At 52.5% G+C, this 20,956-nt stretch overlaps 1 protein-coding gene across 4 annotated transcripts; it reads right to left on the bottom strand.

Annotated features, from left to right (window-relative positions):
* Window positions 1-191: 191 nt before the first annotated feature.
* On the bottom strand, window positions 192-20,884 carry SIRT3 (sirtuin 3). 4 transcript variants are annotated; one of them, XM_032879884.1, is made up of 8 exons: window positions 20,428-20,884; window positions 16,746-16,893; window positions 15,373-15,564; window positions 15,045-15,277; window positions 12,788-12,888; window positions 5,826-5,987; window positions 2,176-2,385; window positions 192-754 (listed from the first exon to the last, which is right to left on the bottom strand). In XM_032879884.1, the coding sequence occupies exons 1-8, from the start codon at window positions 20,480-20,482 to the stop codon at window positions 734-736; spliced, it is 1,122 nt and encodes a 373-aa protein (XP_032735775.1). In that variant the 5' UTR covers window positions 20,483-20,884; the 3' UTR covers window positions 192-733. The 4 variants fall into 4 exon arrangements, with proteins under 4 accessions (XP_032735775.1, XP_032735776.1, XP_032735777.1 ...); XM_032879885.1 differs by lacking the exon at window positions 2,176-2,385; XM_032879886.1 differs by lacking the exons at window positions 12,788-12,888; window positions 15,045-15,277; window positions 15,373-15,564; window positions 16,746-16,893; window positions 20,428-20,884 and adding an exon at window positions 9,979-10,174.
* Between the last annotated feature and the right edge of the window lie 72 nt (window positions 20,885-20,956).

Below are 20,956 nucleotides of genomic sequence, written 5' to 3'. Positions count from 1 at the left end.
GGCTGAGGCAAGCAGCATCAGGGTAGAGCGGAGGAGGCGCGGTGGTGAGGGGTGCTGGGGCTCCATGGGAAACAGCACTAGGCCCCTCTCCAGGGTGGAGCCAGGGGCGTGTTCTCCATCCTTGGGTCATTCCACTGTGGGGAATATCCATGCTCACCCAAGGTCTCCTTTCCACATCATTAACACCTGCATTCCTTTGAGGAAACCAAAGAGTTTATTTCATGCCAGATATGCACAAAGTTTCTCCAACTAACAATAACCCTACTAAGGAGGCCAGCGTGCTACAGGTCTCGATTCTATTACGTGGGACCCAGGACCATGCCTTGGGAGTGGCTGTGGCCCCTCTGCCCCAGACAGTCTAAGGGGCAGAGATGCTGAGCCCGCCCTTCTGACGGAGACCCAGACACAGAGCAGATCCGGTCTGAGTGTCCTGTTGTTCCATTAGGGTTCCAGAGGGTCACTGTCAGGAGAAAGCTTTTTTTCAGCATCAAGAGCTTCAGCAGACTGAAGAGTCAAACCACAGAAAAGAGCCGGGCAGCTTGGCGCCCGCAACTGGGGTGGCCCACAGCTGGAGCATGACATGACCCACTGGCACGGAGCTCAGGACCTGGGCGGCCTCACCCTCTTCCTTAGGCCGCAGGTTCTGGTTCAGCCAAGACTCTGCTCAGAGGTGCGCAGGGACTCCTTGGAACCATTTCCGGTCCCAGAAGGGGAGGGGGGACCCGCCATCACTCTATCTGTCCTGTCCATGGAGCTGGAACAGAGGAGTAAGGGAATCAGACCCACAGACCTCAGGGCTTGGGTTCAAACTATTTCATAAAACAAAAGCTTTTCTGCCTCTGCCAATGGTGCTGTTGAGCCCAGGTAACACGATGCCAGCAGGGCGAGTCCAGCTGGCCAGCCAGGTGAGACGTGCTGAAGCTCAATGCTCAGAAACGGGCACTATTGGGGAAGGTGACCCCAGGACAGACTGCGGCTCCTCCCTCGACATTTACTTCTGGGTAGCAGCTCTTTCATTATATACATAAACCCCTAACACCAGAACCCACCTTACATAAATTTCCGTAAGTCTGTAAAATCGCACAGGTCAAATCCTGTAGGACTGCTTCCAAAAATCCCAGGGGGTCACATGACTCAGTCTTGTATGGAAAAAGGATGTCAGATCCGAGAAGCTGCCTCAGGATCTGACCAAGCCACTTACCGCCTCTTCTTTTGATGTGCAAAGTACAGGCTTCCGTGCTACCTGCCTTGTCTACTTCTACAAAACCACCCAGCAGCGAAACTTTGACATTTACAATGAGATAAGGAGCGATATCAGCCTACATCTTAGCCATTAGAGCCAAACTCTGGAAAGGAGAGCCAGAAAAACCAGTGGCCACAATGTCTAAGATGTGTGGAAATAGCACGAAGCCTCCTGGCCTCAGTAAGCCTCAAATTCTTCTTTGTTTGGTTCAACATGGTAAGAAACCAGGCTACAGCCAGAGGCTGGGGGCTTTGGTCAGTCCCCACCCAACAGCCCTGAGCCCTGAGGCACTCACAGCTGAAGGGCAAAGCTTTCCCAAGACCTCAGCCCCAGGGCCGCGTCATATGATCCTTTTGGAGACAACTGGACTTGAGGTACTCAATGCTGCCTCCTTTAGACAAGAGGCACTCACACCAGGGCCACATGTGCTTAACTGATTCTCATAGGAAACTTCACTTGGAACATGTTTGACACCTCGAGAGCATCAGGGGTCTTTGGCTTTCTACCCTCAGGAGCTTGTCCCAGGCCAGCAGCCCTTGCGCTGACCACCTCCTGAAAGCATCCCGAGGTGGGGCTTCGTCCCATACCAGCACACAAGTTCCGCTCCTCAAAGTTCATCTCAGAACCGCACCTAAGCCTGGTGATGCTTTATTTAGGGGACAAAAGGCTGCAGTGAGAGCTACCCAGTCCGCCTGGACCAAGTCGCAGCTCCGCGACTGTCTTCATCTCCACCCGGTGATGATGAGTCAGTCCCAACACCCAATTCATAAGCACACAGAAGGCCCCAGACAGTGGCCGGGACAGGAGTAATAGCCAATATCCGCTATTTCTGTCCCTTTTCAGCCAGCCAGAACTCCAAATCAGGTGGACCCAGACCCTGGGCAGTGAGGAAGACAGCCCTTCTTCAGAGGACCCTGCTTGACAGTCTGTACCTTGTCCGTCTCCTGCTGGACAAGCTCCTGCAACTCTTCCGTCCAGCCCAGAAGCTCCACCAGCCTTTCCACGCCTTGAACCACATCCCCCAGCTGGACCACATCCGTGCCGCGAGGACGCCAGGCAAAGGGCCCCACCAAGTCCCGGTTGATGAGCAGTCGGGGCACCGAGCTCTGCACAGCCTCAGACAAGCTGGCAAAAGGTTCTACCTGAAAAATTGCCCAAACGTGAGGAGCACAGTGCCCACCCTCCAAACCCCCAGAATACTGCATGCCACAGCCTCAGCCTTTTAAAGGGCAGCTCAGACTGACGTGAGGCCTTGGACACAGTGAAAACACACCACTTCTTCCAGTCATGCAGTCTGCTCGGTCTCAGTGCCTGGGTTCCTCCCTTCTTGCGCCTCCCTGGTCCGTGTCTTTCTGCTTCCCACACGTTCTGGCCTCCACAGGTCTCCCTGCCCAGGTGCATCTGGGCTCCAGCACCTGTACCCACTCTTACCTGTCCTGCCCCATCACACACCGTCTCCTCCCAGCAGCATCTCACCCATCTGCTCCCGCTCCCTGGGAGCAAAGGCCTGGGCCCACAGGGGGCTCCTGGGTGCCCCACCTCTCCACAGTCTCCACCATCCAGACCTCCAGGGACTCCTAACTCGGTACCTCTGGGCTTCTTCATCCAGCTCCCAAGTGAAATTTCCACTCACGAGTAATAATACAAGAAACAGATGAAATAAATGGCATGGACACTAGCTCATTATCTGGTAAAAAAATACTCAATTCCTGCTTTCGCTGAAAAAATTTCAAATGAGTGATTTAAATGTACACAGAACAGTTCAAGGGAATTTAGGTTTCATAAGTAAAGGTAGAGAAGTTTTTAGGCCTGATAAGTCAGATAAGGCCAAGTATCACATTATTATCTACATAAAAATATGATGTAGAAAAATAACTTTTTAAACCTCATTACCATAAACTGCAAACATACTAACAACATGTGACAGTTTATATTTCTAATTGCTAAACTAATTTATAAATACTTTATATAATTTATGGCTTCATATGCTAATTTATAAACAGACTAAGAAAATAGCCCAATGAAAAAGGAGCAAGAGGTATAAATATGTAACCCAAAGAAAACACAGTGGTTAGCACGAAAAGATGAACTTCACTCTTTACTACAGAAATGTTAGATCTCCCTCCCCTCTCTCTCTCCCCTCCTCTCTCACACACACATTTATTTCTAACCAATCAGACGGATAAAAACTCAAAGATAGATTTAAGAAAACCCTTAGAGACAGCTAATGTTTGGGGTTGCTGAGGATGTGGGAATGGCCACTCCTACACGGCTGGTCGGTTGGTCGCAGTGTACACAGTGTATCTTTTTGGAAAGTAACTTCTCAGTATTAACTGAAGTGCTCACATGAATGTGCAAACACGTGTCCACACAACCACTCACTACACTATTATTCTGAATATAAAATCCACACACTATTCGTTTCTGCTGTCCATCAATAGAACCTTACTTAAATAAATTGTGATACAGCCATCATCCCTCATCTTAAAACTCTTGGGGCTAGATGTGTTCCAGAGTTCAGACTATTTCAGATTTCAGAAAGCACCTTATGGTTGACATGCGCCCCCCTCAGTGGGACCCAGAGGGTTGGTCTATAATCAAGTGTGTTACTGTTTCTTCCACACGGCACAGGAGATAAAGTCTGAGCAACACCGCAGACTCCTTGGTGCCCGCAGACAAGAATTCTGCTCGGGGGTCCCAGCGGGGATGGCATACCCACACCTGACCAAGGAGGTCTCTGTGCACAGTGTTGCCCTGCCTCTGCTGAGAGCCCACATCTGTGCAGCAGAGAAGCCTGTGAGGACAAGCAAACCACCTGGAGGGACCCTCTACTTCACTCCCTATGTCTGTATAATGTGGGAGCATATGGTACTTTTATAACCAGAGAAAAAGGCTATTTTCATTTCACTTAAAAAACAGAGGACTGGCGGTCCCAGTGTCCACTGCTGGTGGCCAGCATAGGGCGGCGGCCCGACTCCATACCACCCACTGCTAACTACTACTGCCCCCGGCCCTCTGCCCCCCACAAAGCTCCCCCTTCCATCCAGGCCCAGTATGGGCATCACAGGTCTGACACAGCACTCGAGTCAGTGTGTCTGGGGCCAAGTTCCCCCAACCTGCCCATTTGGCTTCTCGCTCTCAGGAAACCAGCTCTGTTCTTGCGGTCTCACTCAAGTCACAACCCTGGAGCCCTTCGGGCGTCCACGCTCTCCCACCCACCATCCCTTCACACACCTGGGCTCTGACTCCTTCTGCAGTGTCCTGGCCAGCCGCCATCACCGCCCGGACTGCCACCTGTGCAGTCTCTGCCAGCTCTGCCCACCACAGCACCCGCGGGGTCAGGAGGTCAGACCTTGTCCCTACTGCCTTCCGATCACTCACTCCATGTGGCCACGGGCCACTGTGTGGTGGTGTCTGCTGCCAGACCTCCGCTAACACATGCGTCTCCTTCTGGCCTCAGCTCCAGGCTCACCTTCCCGACACGGCCACACGAACCAAACATGCTGGTATTACACGCAGTTCACAACCCTCCCCAGCTTTCCCATCCCACTTGTCATTTCTCCTCTGTCACACTGCCACCTAACACCATCCCTTGCTTGTGACGTCCTACTGTGTCTGTCCAAAGCCCTAGCATGGGACTGGCCCACAGCAGGCACATCTGCTGAAGAAACGCACTGGGCTCGAGGCCTCTGGGCTGGTGGGAGCTCTGAGCACAGGCCTTCCTGGCCCTGGTGCCCTGTGGTGAGCTCTGAGCACAAGCCTTCCTGGCCCTGGTGCCCTGTACTGCTGACATCCAGTCAGGCAGAGCTCAGTGCAGAGGCTCATTTATTGCTCTTGTGACGTCCTTCACAAAGTCCTGAGCTTCAGGTCCAGATGGAGAACAGCTTCTAGAATTTGTCCATGGGTGTCCAGGCACCTCACACACACGTGCAGAACTGAGCTCGGCAGCCCCCTCACATACCTCCTTACCAACCAATGGCCTGAGTGCCCACAGACAGAGCCAAACCACTCCCTCTCCTGTTCCCAAGTCCTTCTGCTTGCCCTCTTCATAGTCACGTGGTCTGAATGTGCCCATAGCTCTGACTTCGTGAGCACCAGCATCCTGGACATCTTGCTTCAAGCCCCACTCTCCAACAGTCTCTGGGACACTGCAGGGCACCAGCCATGTCCCCAGTTCAACCCCTTCAAGTCCATCAATGCTTCTAGCACAAAATCGGCCTCTGCGATATGGCCTGGGAAGTCTGTCCTGCCCTACCCCTCCACATCCCTCCCTTCTCCCTTCTGCTCACACACGGTGCCCCATCCACACTGACAGCACCCCCAAAGCTGAGTGTCCTCCCTCCTCCCCATTCTGCCCAGACTGCCGCTCCCTAGGCCAGGAATACCTCTGCTTCCTCACCAGCTGGCCCTCCTCGCCTTCCCAAGTTAGGATGCCAGAAGGCTCTGAGAGCACCTGGTGCCATCCCCAGCTGCCCCACCTCCCAGGCCCTATCCTTCCAGCCTCCCCCCATCACACACACACGCACGCACGCACGCACGCACACACACACACTCCAGTCCACTTCTGGACCTGCTGACAAACCTCCAAGGAGGTCCCAAGGATGAGCAGCAGATCTGCCATAGGGAAATCAACCACATGCAGCAGGAACCTCTGGGGAAGTGCCTCCCCAAAGAACACGATGTCGGGTTTCATGATGCCAGTGCAGACCGGGCAGCGGGGAATCCTGTCCATGGACACGTCAGCCTGTGCGACACACACAGAAAATGGGCCGAAGACGATGTCACAACACACTTTAAAAGCTGGCTCTCTCGGGGTGCCTAGGTGGCTCAGTGGGTTAAGCCTCTGCCTTTGGCTCAGGTCATGATCCCAGGGTCCTGGGATCGAGTCCTGCATTGGGCTCTCTGCTCAGTAGGGAACCTCCTCCCCCCCCACAGCCCCCCCACCTCTCTGCCTACTTGTGATCTCTCTCTCTGTCAAATAAATAAATAAAATCTTTTAAAAATATATTTTAATTATTTATTTGACAGACAGAGATCACAGGTAGGCAGAGAGGCAGGCAGAGAGGGAGGGAGAAACCGACTCCCCGCTGAGCAGAGAGCCCAACGTAGGGCTCGATCCCAGGACCCTGAGCTCGTGACCTGAGCCAAAGGCAGAGGCTTAACCCACTGAGCCACCCAGGCACCCCTAAATAAAATCTTAAAAAAAAAAAAAAAAAGTTGGCTCTTAATATCAAAGGAAACTGAATGAGAGAGAGAGAGAGGCAAACCAAGAAACACTCTTAACAACATGAGAACAAACTCATGGCGACTAGAGGGGAGGGGGCACGGGATGGGCTGACTGGGGGATGGGGACAGAGGAGGGCACTGCTGTGACGAGCACCGGGGGATATATGGACGTGTGAGTCACTAAATTGTACACCTGAAACGAACACAACAGTGTATGTTACATAACTAGGACTTAAGTAAAAACTTTAAAAAAAAAAAAAAAAAGATTGCCTTTACTAAGAAATTTTCAAACATTCACAACAACTGAATAATGAACCCAGCTTTGGCATTTATTGACATTTTGCCCATTTTGATTCACAGAGCACCCTAAAACTGGGGGCCGGGTGGAGTACTCGAGAGCGGGTCCTGAAGGCACAGGACATGCCACACGTGTCACATGAAGCTGTGCACCTGGGGTGGTTATCAGAGCCGTTCAGATGCCAAGGAAATACTCAGTAGATGACACAGCCCTCAGGAGGTACTCTACAGGCATGTGGCCTCCACTAGGCATAATTCAATGTGAAAGGTGATATAAAATTTGTCCCCGACTTTAGCTAAAGCAATCATGACATCGTCCTAGGCCTGGCAGACATTCAGGCTGAAGCTCTAAGGACCATTACGATAGACCACTTCCCCGCAGGCCATGGGGAGGTGGACACAAACCACCACTACGCCCTAAGAAGCCTGCGTTGATGTGCTGGGCTGGGTTTCAGAGGAGGCAGCCCAAGAAAGAGGACACCAGTTTCCTAAGACAAACCTTCCTGGCCTCAGCTTAGCAAGCTGAGCCCAGCCAGAACAAGCAGAGACAGCCAACCAAAGAGAGTCTACTCAAAGACTTCAGATACTATCAGATACAGACTAAGGCGAAATTGTGTTCAGTGCTTTAAAACAAAATAAGACAGCTTTGAAGCATCTGATGAGGATAGAAAACTATAAAAAATAATGTAGTGGATTTGAAAAAGAACCAAAGAGAACTTCCAGTAATAAAAAGTATCAAAAATTAGGAAGGCACTTGTGATGAGCACTGGGTACTGTAGGTAGATGATGAATCACCAAATTGTACCCCTAAAACCACTACTACACTATATATTAACTAACTGGTTTTTAAATAAAAACTTGGAAGAAAAAAATGGGGCCAGTAATTCAGACCTGGAAATGAGCCTACTGCTGACTGAGGTTTTGAATCTCATTAAACCTTTTCCAAACAAACAAACAAACAAACAAGAAGTAAGAAGAATAAGCACTCAGTGGAAGAGCTTTACTCTGAACAACAGAATAGAAGGTTGATAAACTGGAAAACAGATCAAAAGACATGATTCACAATACAGCACAGAGAAGAAAGCCAGAACACACATAAAAGCCATAGGTGGGAGCCTGAGAAGGTCTCGTGGAAGTTTAAGCTCCACAAGCGAGGAGAGGGAGTGGGAGAGACATTAGAGGCAATGGCCAAGGGTCTTTCCAGCAATGATGAAAGGTCTCAAACCACAGATTCAGAAAGCCCTACAAATTTACAGCAGAATAAGTAAACAAAAGGAAATCCATAAGGAGATAGACCACAGTAAAAGTGCAAAACTCCAAAGACAGAGAAAAGGGGTTACAAAGGTGCAAAGAACAGATAGTGACAGACTGATCCTAAGTTTATACGGAAAGACCAGAATACCCAACACACAGAATGATGGAGAAGACGTCAAGACTTAGTATAAAGGGGTGCCTGGGTGGCTCAGTGGGTTAAAGCCTCTGCCTTCGGCTCAGGTCATGATCCCAGGGTCCTGGGATCGAGCCCCGCATCAGGCTCTCTGCTCAGCAGGGAGCCTGCTTCCCTTCCTCTCTCTCTGCCTGCCTCTCTGTGTACTTGTGATCTCTGTCTAATAATCTTTGAAAAAAAAAAAAAAAGACTTAGTATAAAAACCTACAGGACTCAGGACTGTGGCATGACTGTAAGAACAGGTGAAATACCAGTGGGACACAACAGAGAGCCTAGAAGTAGACTTGCACAGTCAACTGATCTTTGACAAAGGAGCAAATCTCATCTCTTCAACAAATGGTGCCACACGTTATGAAAATTAATAAAGGGAGACCTTGCTAATGTGGATTCAGGAGGCTGGAAGGAACCCTACTACTCACCACCAATCACATGAAGAATTGTGAATTACAGACCCAACAGAAGAACCCTCAAGAGCAAAGAACCATCAAGGCAGGTCCCAACAGGGGAAGATGTATACCACCGTCTACAACAAATCAATCATCCCAGTGACAGCTAGCAAGACACCATCTTTCCCCTGAACTGCTTCTCCAGCCCCTCCCAACTCCCTCCTCTCCATCAAATGTTCCTCTCCTTTGTTTTTTGGACTTGCCTAGTTTTGCTGTAGCTTGCTTGTCCCAAACTGCATTTTTCTACTGTTCCTCAATAAGTCCATTTTGCTAAAGGCAGATTTGCTTTTAAGGAAAACATGACTTGGTGTCAGAAGTGGGATGCAGGCGCTGCCCCCAGAGGCTCCGAGGCTGCGAGCAAACAGGGGCCAGGCCCCACAGACCCAGTCGGGCTCGCAGCTCTCTCACCGGCTGCGAGGGTGAGCTCTCTCCTGGGCTGTGTTCTGAGCTCTCCAGGCGTTATTCTAGACCTTTAGACGGCATTGTCCTTTCTCTGAGTACTCGCTTGACCTTGGGTCTGACTCCTTCCTAGAGCCAGGCTGCTCCTACCGGAACTGTACTGCTTGGAAAGTTTTTTCTTCCCTCTAAGAAAAAACCTCTCGGAGAGGGGGTCCCAGGGATCAAACGCTCCGAGGACACCACTGCCCCCACACTCCCACACTTCTGGGGACCCAGCTTGCTCTAGGTTTCAAAACTGTGGTCCCTCCTCACGTGCATTCTTAACTCAATGGACGGACTCCACCAAAAGTAATTTACAACTTCGATGGCCATGATGGGGAACACACCAGCTCCCCAAATTCACTCTTCTCACAACTGAATCGGACAGCCATGTTATTTTAGTTGGTACCTTGAGGCTTCCAAACATTTTAGGGTTCAAAGTTTGCTCCCCTCTTTGGTTCGTTAACTTAGAAACAGCATTTTCCAAAGAGGCAAACAACTGAAAGAAGTCAACGCAGCCTCTGAGTCCGGCCCTCCCCACCTCCTTTGTCTCCCACAGGTCTTGCACTCAGGTCCCACCTCTGGAGCCATTTTCCTCTTCCCTCGGCACAGTCCCCACCTCCCTTCTACCCACCACTCATTCTAATCCTCCGCTGAGCCTCCCTTTACCTCCAGACCTCTCCCCACCCGCCTCCTCCGTCTCCTGACCCTGTTCACACCTGCCGCTTCTGAAGTTCACTCTGCTGGGGCCCGGGTGAACACCAGGTTGCTCGTGTTGCCTGGACCAAGGCTGAATTCCGAGCCGTCCTGCAAGAGTGTCCTAAAGTGACTGAGGACCCCCGGAATTTGCTGAAGAACGTCACACGGTCGTTCAAACTTACTGATCTGATTTCTCAGATTTATGGCGATGGGTCCATATGCTTGCCGGTGAGGGTCAGGCCAAACGCTGGATAAAACCAGCCCAATGAGAGCAGCCTGAAAGGGATTTAGAGAAACAGATGCCTGAGTTTGGGCAAAGTACCAGGACACTCGCTGGAAATCTCCAGCTGTTGGGGAAGGTCATCAAAGAGATGTGACCCCCAATTGACCTGTGACCTGCGACCTGGACCCCAGCACTTGGAAGCTCCTCACTCCGTTCCTGCATCGTCGGATCGTGGGTTCCCTTTGTGTGTCCCCCCCCACCCCCCGCAGAGGCTGCTCCAAGGACGCGGCCTTGAGAAGGTGATGTGGTGTGGTGTTGAGAACACGTGCAGAGTACACAGGGCTGGGCCCAGTTACAGGCTTTTCATGAACTTTTTAAGATTTGGAGTCAGATGTGGGGATCCAGCCGTCCCGCTGCTGCCCGGGACAAGCCTTGTATGTCAGTTCCCTTGATGATTAGAACGGACACCTATGAACCTGGAGTGGCCGCCTCCACAGTCTGTCCCTGCCCTCCGCCAATGGGGGCAGATTTCAGATCGTACCCGGGAGCTCCCGAGAGGCCTGCAAGCAACATCGAGCAATTACAGGACCCTTTTCTGAGCCTGCTGACTGGAACAGACTCAGGCTTGCTCAGAGAAGCCCGATGAACCTGTTCATGACCATCACGAGTGACTCCACATTGTCCTCAAAGAAAATTCTTCCACTAGATGCTAAATCCACTCAGGCAGCCTTTAACTCCATTACTAATGAGCCGAACCATCATCTCATAGGAAACCTTGTCCACTCCGGACTTAGTTAATTTGGAAAACGAGCTCGCTGGCATCCTAGAGGACTCACCTAAAAGAAAGACCACGACCGCTCTCAATTTTCACCTCCAGCAAATGTCGGCCCCTAAACAACCAGCCCCCTAGCCCTTTGTTTCCGCTGCCATTACAAAGGGCCAGGGCAGGAGCTGGCAATGACTCTTCAGAGGTAACACCAAAGGCACAATTCATGGAAGAACAGTATGTTAGACCTCATTAAAATTAAAAACCCTGCTCTGTGAAAGACACTGTCAAGAAAGTGGGAAGACAATATTTACGAAAGACATCTGATAAAGGACTGTTATCCATAATACAAAAAAAGTTCTTAAAACTCCACAATAAGAAAATGAGCAACTGAATTAAAAAATCGGCCAAAGACCCAAATAGACAGCTCACCAGCGAAGATGTACAGACAGCAAATGAGCATCTAAAAAGCTTCTCCACATAGCGTGTCCTCATGGAACTGTACACGAGCGCAAACAGGACCCCCACCCACCTACCACCATGGCCAAAGTCTAGAACACGGACAACACCAAACACTGCTCCCACTCACTGCCCGGAGATGCCAACTGGGGCGGCCGCGTCAGAAGGCACTAAACACGCTCTCACTTGGTATTTACCAAAAGAGCCGAAAACTCACGTCCACACAAAAGCCTGCGCGGGGAGGTTTACAGCAGCTTTGTTCATAACTGCCAAAACACGGAAGCAGCCAAGATGCCCTTCAGTAGATGAGCAGATAACTGTCGTCCATCCGGACAAGGGAATATTATTCAGCACTCAGAAGAAGTGGTCTGCGAAGCCACGAAAAGACATGGAGGCATCTTAAAGGCATCTGACCAAGTGAAGGAAGTGGGACTGAAAAGGCTACATGAATATGACTCCAGCTCGGAACTTCTGGAGAAGGGCCAGTGTTCTCCAGGGGTTGTCGGGAGGGTTGACTGATTGGGGGTACAGAGCTTTCCTCTATGGTGATGAAAATGTTCTAGAATCAGAGAGAGGCAGTGGTGGCACGACACTGGGAATGTATCAAGTGCCAACAAACTGTGCACTTCAGATGTTAATCTGACAGTTCTGTGAATCTGACCTCATTAAAAAATAAAAGACAGGGTCCTACGCCTCAGCAATATTTCAGAGTTTCATCATTATTTAAGATTTTCCAGTCTATCCTGTTCAGCCTGAAGAAACCCATCCTATAGAACTACCCCCAGACAGACAAAGGATACAAGCACAAGTGTCATGGATGCATTATTCCTAATAGCAAAAATTGCAAACATCAGAAAATACCCCACAGTGGGTAAAGGGCTAAATTTAATATAAATCACTAAAAACAGCAAGCAGACCTGTACTTACGGACACAAGATATCCATACAATTTGGTTCTGTAACAAAGCCGTTTGTAGACTATTAAATTTAACAATCCTATTACTGGGGTGCCTGCATGCCTCAGTCAGTTAAGTGTCCGACTCTTGGTTTCAGCTCGGGTCATAATCTCAGGGTCATGGGATCGAGCCCCACATTGGGCTCTGCCCTCAGTGGGGAGTCTGGTTAGGATTCTCTCTCCCTCTGCCACCCCCCACCCACTCGCGCTCTCTCCTTCTCTCTCTCAAATAAATAAATTTTTAAAAGTCTTAGTAACCCTATTACTAAAACCAGTATAGTCACTCTGTGGTGTAGGCACACTGATACGGCCAAGTGTGTTTGGTATGCTTTTTTTTTTTTAAGGCTTGGAGCATTATACATCAAACCATTATAAGTGGCTACCGGAAGAGGCGGAAGGGAGATGCATTTTCCCCTCCCCATTTCTTAACGTTTTACAAGTGTGTATTACTTTTCCAATTTAAGAATAAAGAAAAACGTTTCACACCATTACTGATGTCCTTCCAAGATGATGCTGATAAAATGCCACTTTTCCCATTACTCCCACCACGAAGTGCAGGAGAGAGAGAAGGGGCAGCAGGACAACTCACCCAGATGTCCTTCCCCGGAGAGGGCCTTCGGCAGACGGTGCACGTGGCAGAGGCAAAAGATCCATGAGCTTCAACCAGCTTCGAGGCAGGGATGCCAGACACTGAAATTCAAACCACAGCTAAGAGCCGCCAGCTCCAGGGTGAGCTCTCAGCCAGGAGGCCCCTGCCAGAGTCCCAGCCCTCAGTGCAAGCCTGGGGTCGCCACCTCCACCACCTGAAGATAATGTCCCCCTGAGCGGAGTAAGCGCAAGGATGAGGGCTCCCAGGTGGAGCCAAATCATGGTTAAACAAAGCCTGTCAACAAGCTTGATGTAAGTGCAGATAAGATTCCATTTGATACCTAGGAAAACATTTTCTACTCTACAGACACCAAGGAAAAGTGAAAAAACTATATAGGGATGTCTGGATGGCTCAGTCATTGGGCATCTGACTTTTGATTTCGGCTCAGGTCGCGGTCTCAGGGTCCTGGGATCGAGCCCCGAGGCAGGCAGGCCCCGCGCTCAGAGGATGGTCTGCTGGACATGCTCCCTCTCCCTCTCCCTCTCCCTCTGCTCCTCCCCCACAGGCACATGTGTGCTCGCTCGCTCTCTCTCCAATAAATAAATCTTAAAATTAAAAACAAAAAAAAAACTACATGAAGACAATAAGTTTCAAAAAGTATATAAAAACTGTAGAGCACCCCCCACCCCGCCCCTCTCTGTCTTCTCTGCACCGGGAGCGGCTCTCCTGCCACAGCCACTTATCCTATGCCGAGCTCGTCCCCAGCCTCTTCCTGGCCAGGAGCACCTGCTAGCTCTTGAGCCCGCTGCTGTCTGCATCGGCACTAAACCCCCCGGGGACGCTGACAGAGAAGAGCTTCAGAGGCAGCACCACAGCCCTGACCTCACTTCGTCCCCCCGCAGCTTCTGAACCACGCCGTCTCACGGGACATCCGCGCAGTGGCTGAGGCTCCCACAGTAAGGGCGGCCGGCCCTGGGGCTGAAGTGGGACTGTGCTCGGAAGCCTCGTCCCTGGCTGGGCCAGGAAGCCTTCTCTGAAGCAACAGCTCTTCTCCCACACCGTTCTGGGCTTTGCCCTCTCAGGGGGACAGCGGCCTTTCTCACCCTCTTCGCCATGTGAAGGAGCCGTCTCCACCTCCCATAGGTTTTTCTCCCGCGTCTTGTCCGCCCTGTATGTTCCTTTTCCTAACCCTCCCCAGGCAGCCTGGGGAAAGTGGTTGGCTCAGGGTTTGACAGAGGGAAGACAAATAAATACTGTACTAACAAGGGGAAAAAACTGTAGAAAAACAGAGGTACCTTATGATGACAGTTACCTGTTCCCACAGTCAGCTTCAGAACTGTGACAGGCAGACAGTCCCAGCTGCGAGTGGCTTCCTACTATCCCCATTACTGTCCTAAATCTCCACATGCGAAAGCCCACAGCCACACGCTCCCACCTTCCCACAAGGCCTTGTCCTGCCACAGCTCCAGAAGGAGAGGTCATCCCCATGGGTGTTCGTGCCTGCTAAGTGCAGTCCAGGCCACTCCGGTTTTCAAACCACCAGGTGTCTGCGGCCCAGCCGAGCTGCTGCTGGCTCACAGCACCCGTCAGCGCCGCTGCCCTAAGAGAAAGGCTCAGCCAGTGCCTCTTGCGATGCACAGTCCACGTCAGGACCATCCGTGAGTCACTGGTCAGAGCCGCTAGCGGGGCAGACAGGACATCGCTATACAAAGAGTCTGATAATACTAAGGTATTAGTGGTCATCTCTTTGTGACAGTGACATTGTAGTTATGTTTTAAAGGTCTTTATCTTCTCCAGATACCCAATGAAGTACTTACAGGTTGTTTACAGGTTAAGTTTATGACATCACGGACAGACGCGCTTCAACATAACTGGGGCTGAGAGAGGTGGCGGCGGGGGTGGGGGGCAAGACACAGACAAAGGAAGGACCAGCTATGACGAGGGCACGAGGGCTCACCACAATCCTCTACTTGTATGTGCTCGAAAAAGTTCATAATAAATTTCTTGAAAAAGAAATCATTATATCAGATTAGCTAAACTAGAAGCTCCCAATGTCAACTTTAACCCTTTCCAAAACTCACAGCCCAGCCAGTAGGCCAGGACATCGGGTCCACCAGGGAGATCCCCACAGTGACTCTTAAACACACGGGGGACTTTTTGTCAGGAACAAAGGTGTAACTAATGGGCTTGAAATCAGAGGACGGGGTAAGCACTGCCTAGAAGCAGGTGACCAGGTGGCGACAGGAGGAGGGCTCACCTCTCTCCAGCCCATCGATGTTCTGTGTGTAGAGCCGCAGAAGAAGGCCCTTGTCGTGTAGCAGTCGGAGGAAGTAGTGTATGATGTTGGGCCTGTAGTTCCTGAGGTACAGCTCCTTGGCCAAAGTGAAAAAGGGCTTGGGGTTGTGAGAGAAGAAAGCGAGCTCGAAAATGGCCTCGGGGTATGGGAGGTCGTACTGCTGCAGGTTACTGTAGAGGCCACTACTGGGAGACCTGCAAAAAGGAGCAAGAAGCTCTGAGCCCAGAGCAAGAGGGTGGGGCAGGAGGCAGCCCAGGTGCCCAGGGAAGAGCCGGGCACTGCAGGGCACCTGAAGTCCGGAATGCCGCTGGGTGTACTGATGCCGGCGCCCACCATGACCACCACCCTCTGGCAGGCTCTGGCTTGGATCAGCTCCGCTATGTCCTGCAGAAAAAGCTTCTCCTTCCTACTGTTGCCTCCTCTTCCAAAGACGCTCGAGGCACCAGCAGAAAAAGATATGGGTCTTCTTCCACCTGCAATGCTGACAGAAAAGGAGAGTGGCCGGGTGACTAGGGACAGGTAAGCTCGTGCTGGCCCTCCCGCCACCCCCACCACTGAGACCGATTATACACTTCCCTCTCCTCCCCACAGATGACCACCCTTCTCATCACGGATGACTACTGGGCTACAAGAGAAAGAAGTCTCAACTCAGAAATCACAACTTATTTGGGAGCAAAAAATTCAAGTCAGTTGGAACTGTGCAAACAAGGAATGTATGGTCTCTTAATTCTGCTGTCCAGTGCGAGTGCAAAGAGAACAGGGTCCACACCAGAGGTGTGGGAGCTGTGTGGGGTTCTGGGTGTGCTCTCTGCAGGGGCATACACTTAGCACACCTGGGTGTGACAGACGGGCAGTGACACTTAAAGAAAGCCAAATGTCTCAGACTTTACACCAAAAACGATCAGGAGAAAAAGTGGGTTCTGGAGACCATTCCAGAAACACTTGCGCCCTGACTGCTAAGGCTCCACACTGCTGTAGAAACTTGATCTTCAATGGTCGCCACCACTGGTACTATGAAGCAGCCGAAGGAATCCCACAACCAAGACAAGGCAGTGGGTTGGGGGCTGGGGCCCCCCGGGGCGCTCAGTCAGTGGGTGTCACTATCTCTGGGTCCTGGGATCAGGTGCCACATGGGGCTCCCTGCTCAGCTGGGAGTCTGCTTCTCTCTCTCTGCCCTTCTCCCTGCTTGTGCTCTTTTTCTCACTCTCTCTCAAATAAATAGATAATTTTAAAAAAAAAAAAAAGACAAGGCAGTAGGTAGACTCAGCTCAGGCTCTCTGAGAAACACTGGAAGGCTTCTCAAGTCACGCCCAGAAGCCAGGAGCCGAGACACTCCCACGGCTGAGTGCTAGAGATGCAGGATGATCTTCCATCGGAAAAAAAGTGAGACACAACGTACAAGTCACGAGCTTCAGCAGAGCCTCGGGACTTAGAAAATGACCCAACACCCAGGAAAGCACAGGAACAAAAGCAGCGCGAGTAATACCAAGCCCACAGCACCCCCTGAAAGTCCACAGCCTTGGGAGGCAGGGCACCAGAGCCTCACCTCCTGTGGGCCTGGGAATGCTTCCTAGGTTCACTGATCTGCTGTTGGGGTCCCTGTGCAGCATCTAACCAGGCTGCATGACTCCCTCATCTCCTGGCATCATGCTGACAACTCACCCAGGGTTCAAGACTGCCAGCCCCACTGCGCCGGGCACCATTCTCACACCCCAAAGACTGGTGGCCACCATGTCCATTCTTCCAGGAGAAGGCCCTTGATGACCCTCCCCCAGGACGTCTCTGACTTCAGTATAGAAACTCCTCCACCCTGACGGGAAAAGAGATTCAACAAAAGGAACTCAGAACCTTCCTCACATGAGTGATGAATCTAAAATGAATACAGACGTAAAAACAGGAGACAGGGAGCATTTCCTTTACTCATTTGTGGTTTAGGCAAGAAATAAGCATCATCCCAAAAGCACGTCGTCATACATATCCGAGCAATTCGGGAGCACGAATCTTCTAGAAGGATGACTCTGTCTTTCGTGTTCTTTCACTCCTTACAAAACCAACACTGCCCACTCTCTGCATCGACACCCCCACGGGATACACGGGATACACGGGCAGTGAGGGTCCCCAGAAGCTCTCTGTTCCCCATCCCAGCTCAGCATGTCCCACCCCAGTGACAATTTCAAGCCCCACCCTGCCCTCTTATATACCCCTGCTTCCAGCCAAGCAAAAGGACTGCCTGGCTCTTGTGTATGTCCTATCCCAGCTTCCTCTGCCTTAAAGACCTTTCTCCACCTCAGCATGTCCAGCTCTCCCACAGTCAAGACCAGGACTTCGTGATGCCACCTCCTTCATGAAGCCACTGCTGAACCCCAGTGAACAATCACTTTGTGCTCGTTTGATTCCCCGCTCCTTTTAAGAAGGCTGACAGCCCTTCCCTCCCTGCGGCGACCCTGCACGCCACCTCGCACACTGCACCCGGGGGCCAGGGCCTTGCTTGCTGCTCACGGCCTACTTGCTTGTGTCATTGCCTCTCCCACCGCATGGAGCATCACCTTGGTTTTTCAAAAGAAGAGATTTCTGAAAGGTATGTACAAAAGAAAGAGGAACAAGACAAAGGAAGGTGTATGTGCAGGGCCGACGGCCCCCAAAGGAGAGTCAGAGCCCTAGGTCACTGCCAGTCTCATCAAGTCACTCTGTCACCCTGAGCCTCAGCAGCTAACGCCAAGACCAAGAAATGATTCTTACAGTCTTGCTCAAGGAGACCTACAGCTGTAGATCCTTCCCAGCAGAAAACACAGGAAATACACACAGCAGGGAAAACAGTGCTTCCCCCTCATCCCCACACTCCTGCAGAGATGCCCACAACCCTGAAGGGGGTTCTGCTGCATCAGAGACTTGTGTAAAAGCACCTGTCAAGCAGTTCTTCTGAGTGTGACGTGGTAAGTCCCCAAAGGAAGTTCTCCAGTGAAAACTGGCCAGACGGTCAGGAAGAGAAGAGATGCTCGGGCTGTCCCCACAGCTGGGAATGGCCCCGTGTCCCTCAGCACCTAGAACAACTCTTCCCCTGTGGTCTCCGCCCAACGTTTACTGAGCTCCTCCTACATGCAAGTCATTATGAGAAACACAAAAGGAATTAAAGGGAAGTTGTGATATTGTGATTTATAACAAATGTTTTTGGTCTTCATCCTCAAACCCTTGGATTTCTAAGAGCCAAGGGCACGTCTTTTGTTACCATGGTTGGTCTCTGTCCTCAGTTCCTGAACTCCCCTCACAGCCATGAAGGTGAAGTGGGTGTCCTGTTCTGCTTAACCAGCCCCTCTCCACCACGTCTGGGTTAATGTTCATGAGGGGACTTTGGGAAGGCCCTAAGGATGGGGGCTGGGTGCCGGGCAGACCAACTGTGATTAGAGGGAGGGAGTCTCCAGAAAACTCAAGAGGAGGGGTGCTCAGACAGCTTCCGGGTTGGTGAGCCACATGCCGGGCCCCTGGGCCCCAAGCTCCGTGAGGAGGACCGTGAGGACCTCCCCCTCTGCATCTCTGGATCTGGCGGTTGACTCCGTTCCTCGAGCATCCTGCGGACGAAGCCCATGATCGACCCTGCCAGCTGGTCTCCCCCGTTCTGTGAGCCGCTCGTGCAAATGAATCGACCCGGAGGAGGGTGTTGTGGGGACCTCCAATTCTCAGCTGGTCAGCAGCCGCACGGGAGACACCCGGATTGCTGTCTCCACCGGGGCTGTCTCAGGGGCCGGGGTCCTTCCGGTGCTGTCCTCAGGCAGGTGGGAGTCAGAATGTGCCGGGACCCTGGTCAGAGCAGTAAAGGTTTCTGGAATGAAGGAAAGATCCCTTGGATCTATTAAACTCTTCAACAGTACTTTTAGTACCTGTGCGAGGCGGCATCAAGTCGATTATTATAATCCATTACTGGACACTTCAGTTTCTTAACAACTATGGGTCTTGAGATAGTCTCATGTCCAATTCCTAGGCGGCGAGATGGGGTGAAGGCGACCTCGCCAACGCGCAGCGGAGGCCGGCAGGGCGCGCTCTCCCGTCCGCCACGTACTCCTAGCAGCCCTCCGCCTTCCCCTGGGGAAGAAGCCGCTGCGTCCATCCGGACCGCCCAGCCAATGAGAGCAGAGCCCAGCCAGTGACAGCACACCTCAGCCAATGAGAGCACAGCCCGGCCAAGGAGAGTCAGCCACAGCTCGGCCAATGAGAGCAGAGCCCAGCCGAAGAGAGCGCGGCTCAGCCAACGAGAAGCCAATATACTTCCAGTTCCCAGTTCATTCCAAGGACTTTTCGCTTCTCACGGTCTTCCAAGCCCCACTCCCCTTCCTCTCTCGAAGGGCACTTCTGTCTTCTGTTTATGGAACTTGTCTGTGGTTTTGCCATAGCTTTCTTGTCTTGGATTGCATTTTCTGCTATTCCTGAACACACCCATTTTCTTGGCAAATTAAGTTTTATTTTTAAAGTTAACAGCAAAGATCCCAAAATGTACAATTACTGCCGAGAAGGGTATGAACACACGCTAGCGAAGTGCGAACTGCACAGTCTTTGTCGAGGGCAATGAAAACCCACACACCATTCGACGCAGGCGTTGACCCCGAGAGAGTACAGACAGCGTCCCTCAGCGTTACCGGCCATGACCGGATCACAAAGGGTCTCCAGGACAGAGCGATTACGCACCTTGGGGTTAGGGTTAGGGTTAGGGTTACATCGGTAGAACGGAATCCTGGAGCTCGCGCCCAACCTGGGAAGTCGGCGGGGAGACCCTCAGTGCCCCGCGGAAACAGGCGGCGGCACGAGTCTGAACGGTCAACAACCGCGAAGCCCCGGCTCCACCTAGACCTGCCCCGGCGGGACCGGAGTGACAGGTCCCTCCCCCCGACTCTAGCCGTTTCCGGGACGGCGAGGCAGGGTCGGGGGAGCGCTTGCTGGGGGGGATGTGGGGGTTCGCATAAACAGCCACGCAAAGAAATAACGAGAATGCTGCAGGTCCGCATGAACGACCGCGGAGGCACATACGTTCTGAAAGTTGAGTGGCAGCAGCGAATGTCCACAGGACCCACGAGTGCCGCCCGCACCCGCCCGAAACGTGCAGAGGAGAGCCGAGAACCCGCGGCCCTGCTGACCTCTGGACTGTCCTTTGAGCTGCGTGAACGGGGACCCTGCGTTTCCCAGTTCTGCAGTGTCCCGCGACCACGCAAGAACACCGGACCCCGGCGCCCGCCTCGACCGAACCCCGCCCGCTACTCAGCCCCAACAGCGCGGGCGCCGGAGCGCTCGCCTCCCCTGGCCCCGCCCGCCCCGACGCACCCCTGCGGCCGCCCTGCCTCGCCGAGAGGCCCCTCACCTGCCGGACCCCAGGCTCTGAAGGCGGAAAGCGCAGGTCGAGCCCACCAGGTCATGTCCACGCTCCGCCGCCGCGCGCTCGCGACCTTGTCCCCAAGGGCCACGAGTCCAGCCCAGGAGGAGGGACGCCAGGCGGGGGCGGCGTCCCAGCCCCTTGGGGTCCCGCCTCTCGCCCCGGAGACAGGCCCAGGCGCCGGCACTCGCCTCTCCCACTTCCCCACCCGGTTCCGCCGGGTCGGGGAGGCGAACTCTGTGAGCACTTGCTCCGGCCGCTCACGGCATTCTCAGTCCGTCCTCGCGAGCCACGGTTCAGACGCTCCTGTCACCACGGTCCCCATCCGAGATGAGAGCCTGCGCGTCACCAGGGCCGAGGCCGCAAAGCCGGTCGGAGGCCGGGCCGGCCCCAGGCCCTCGTACCGTGGAATGGCGCGGCGAACTGCGCGGGAAATCCGGCACAAACCCCGGGGCGATCTTCTCTCGCGGCGCAGGCGCCGTTACCCTGACGACCAGCGCGCGCCGCGGCCGCCCGG

This window comes from Lontra canadensis, unplaced genomic scaffold (assembly GCF_010015895.1).
Source record: "Lontra canadensis isolate GAN:19392208 unplaced genomic scaffold, GSC_riverotter_1.0 scaffold66, whole genome shotgun sequence".
NCBI lineage: Eukaryota > Metazoa > Chordata > Mammalia > Carnivora > Mustelidae > Lontra > Lontra canadensis.
The sequence above is the reverse complement of the archived record's forward strand: the minus strand, read 5'-3'. Positions and strand labels throughout refer to the sequence as shown.

Coding starts and splice junctions, on each gene's coding strand:
- SIRT3 (XM_032879884.1), bottom strand. CDS start 20,482: ATGACCTGGTGGGCTCGACCTGCGCTTTCCGCCTTCAGAGCCTGGGGT. Junction 15,565..16,745: donor CTGGCAGTCTTGAACCCTGG/GTGAGTTGTCAG, acceptor CTTTTCTGTCAG/CATTGCAGGTGGAAGAAGAC. Junction 2,386..5,825: donor TCCTTGGGACCTCCTTGGAG/GTTTGTCAGCAG, acceptor GCAATTTTTCAG/GTAGAACCTTTTGCCAGCTT.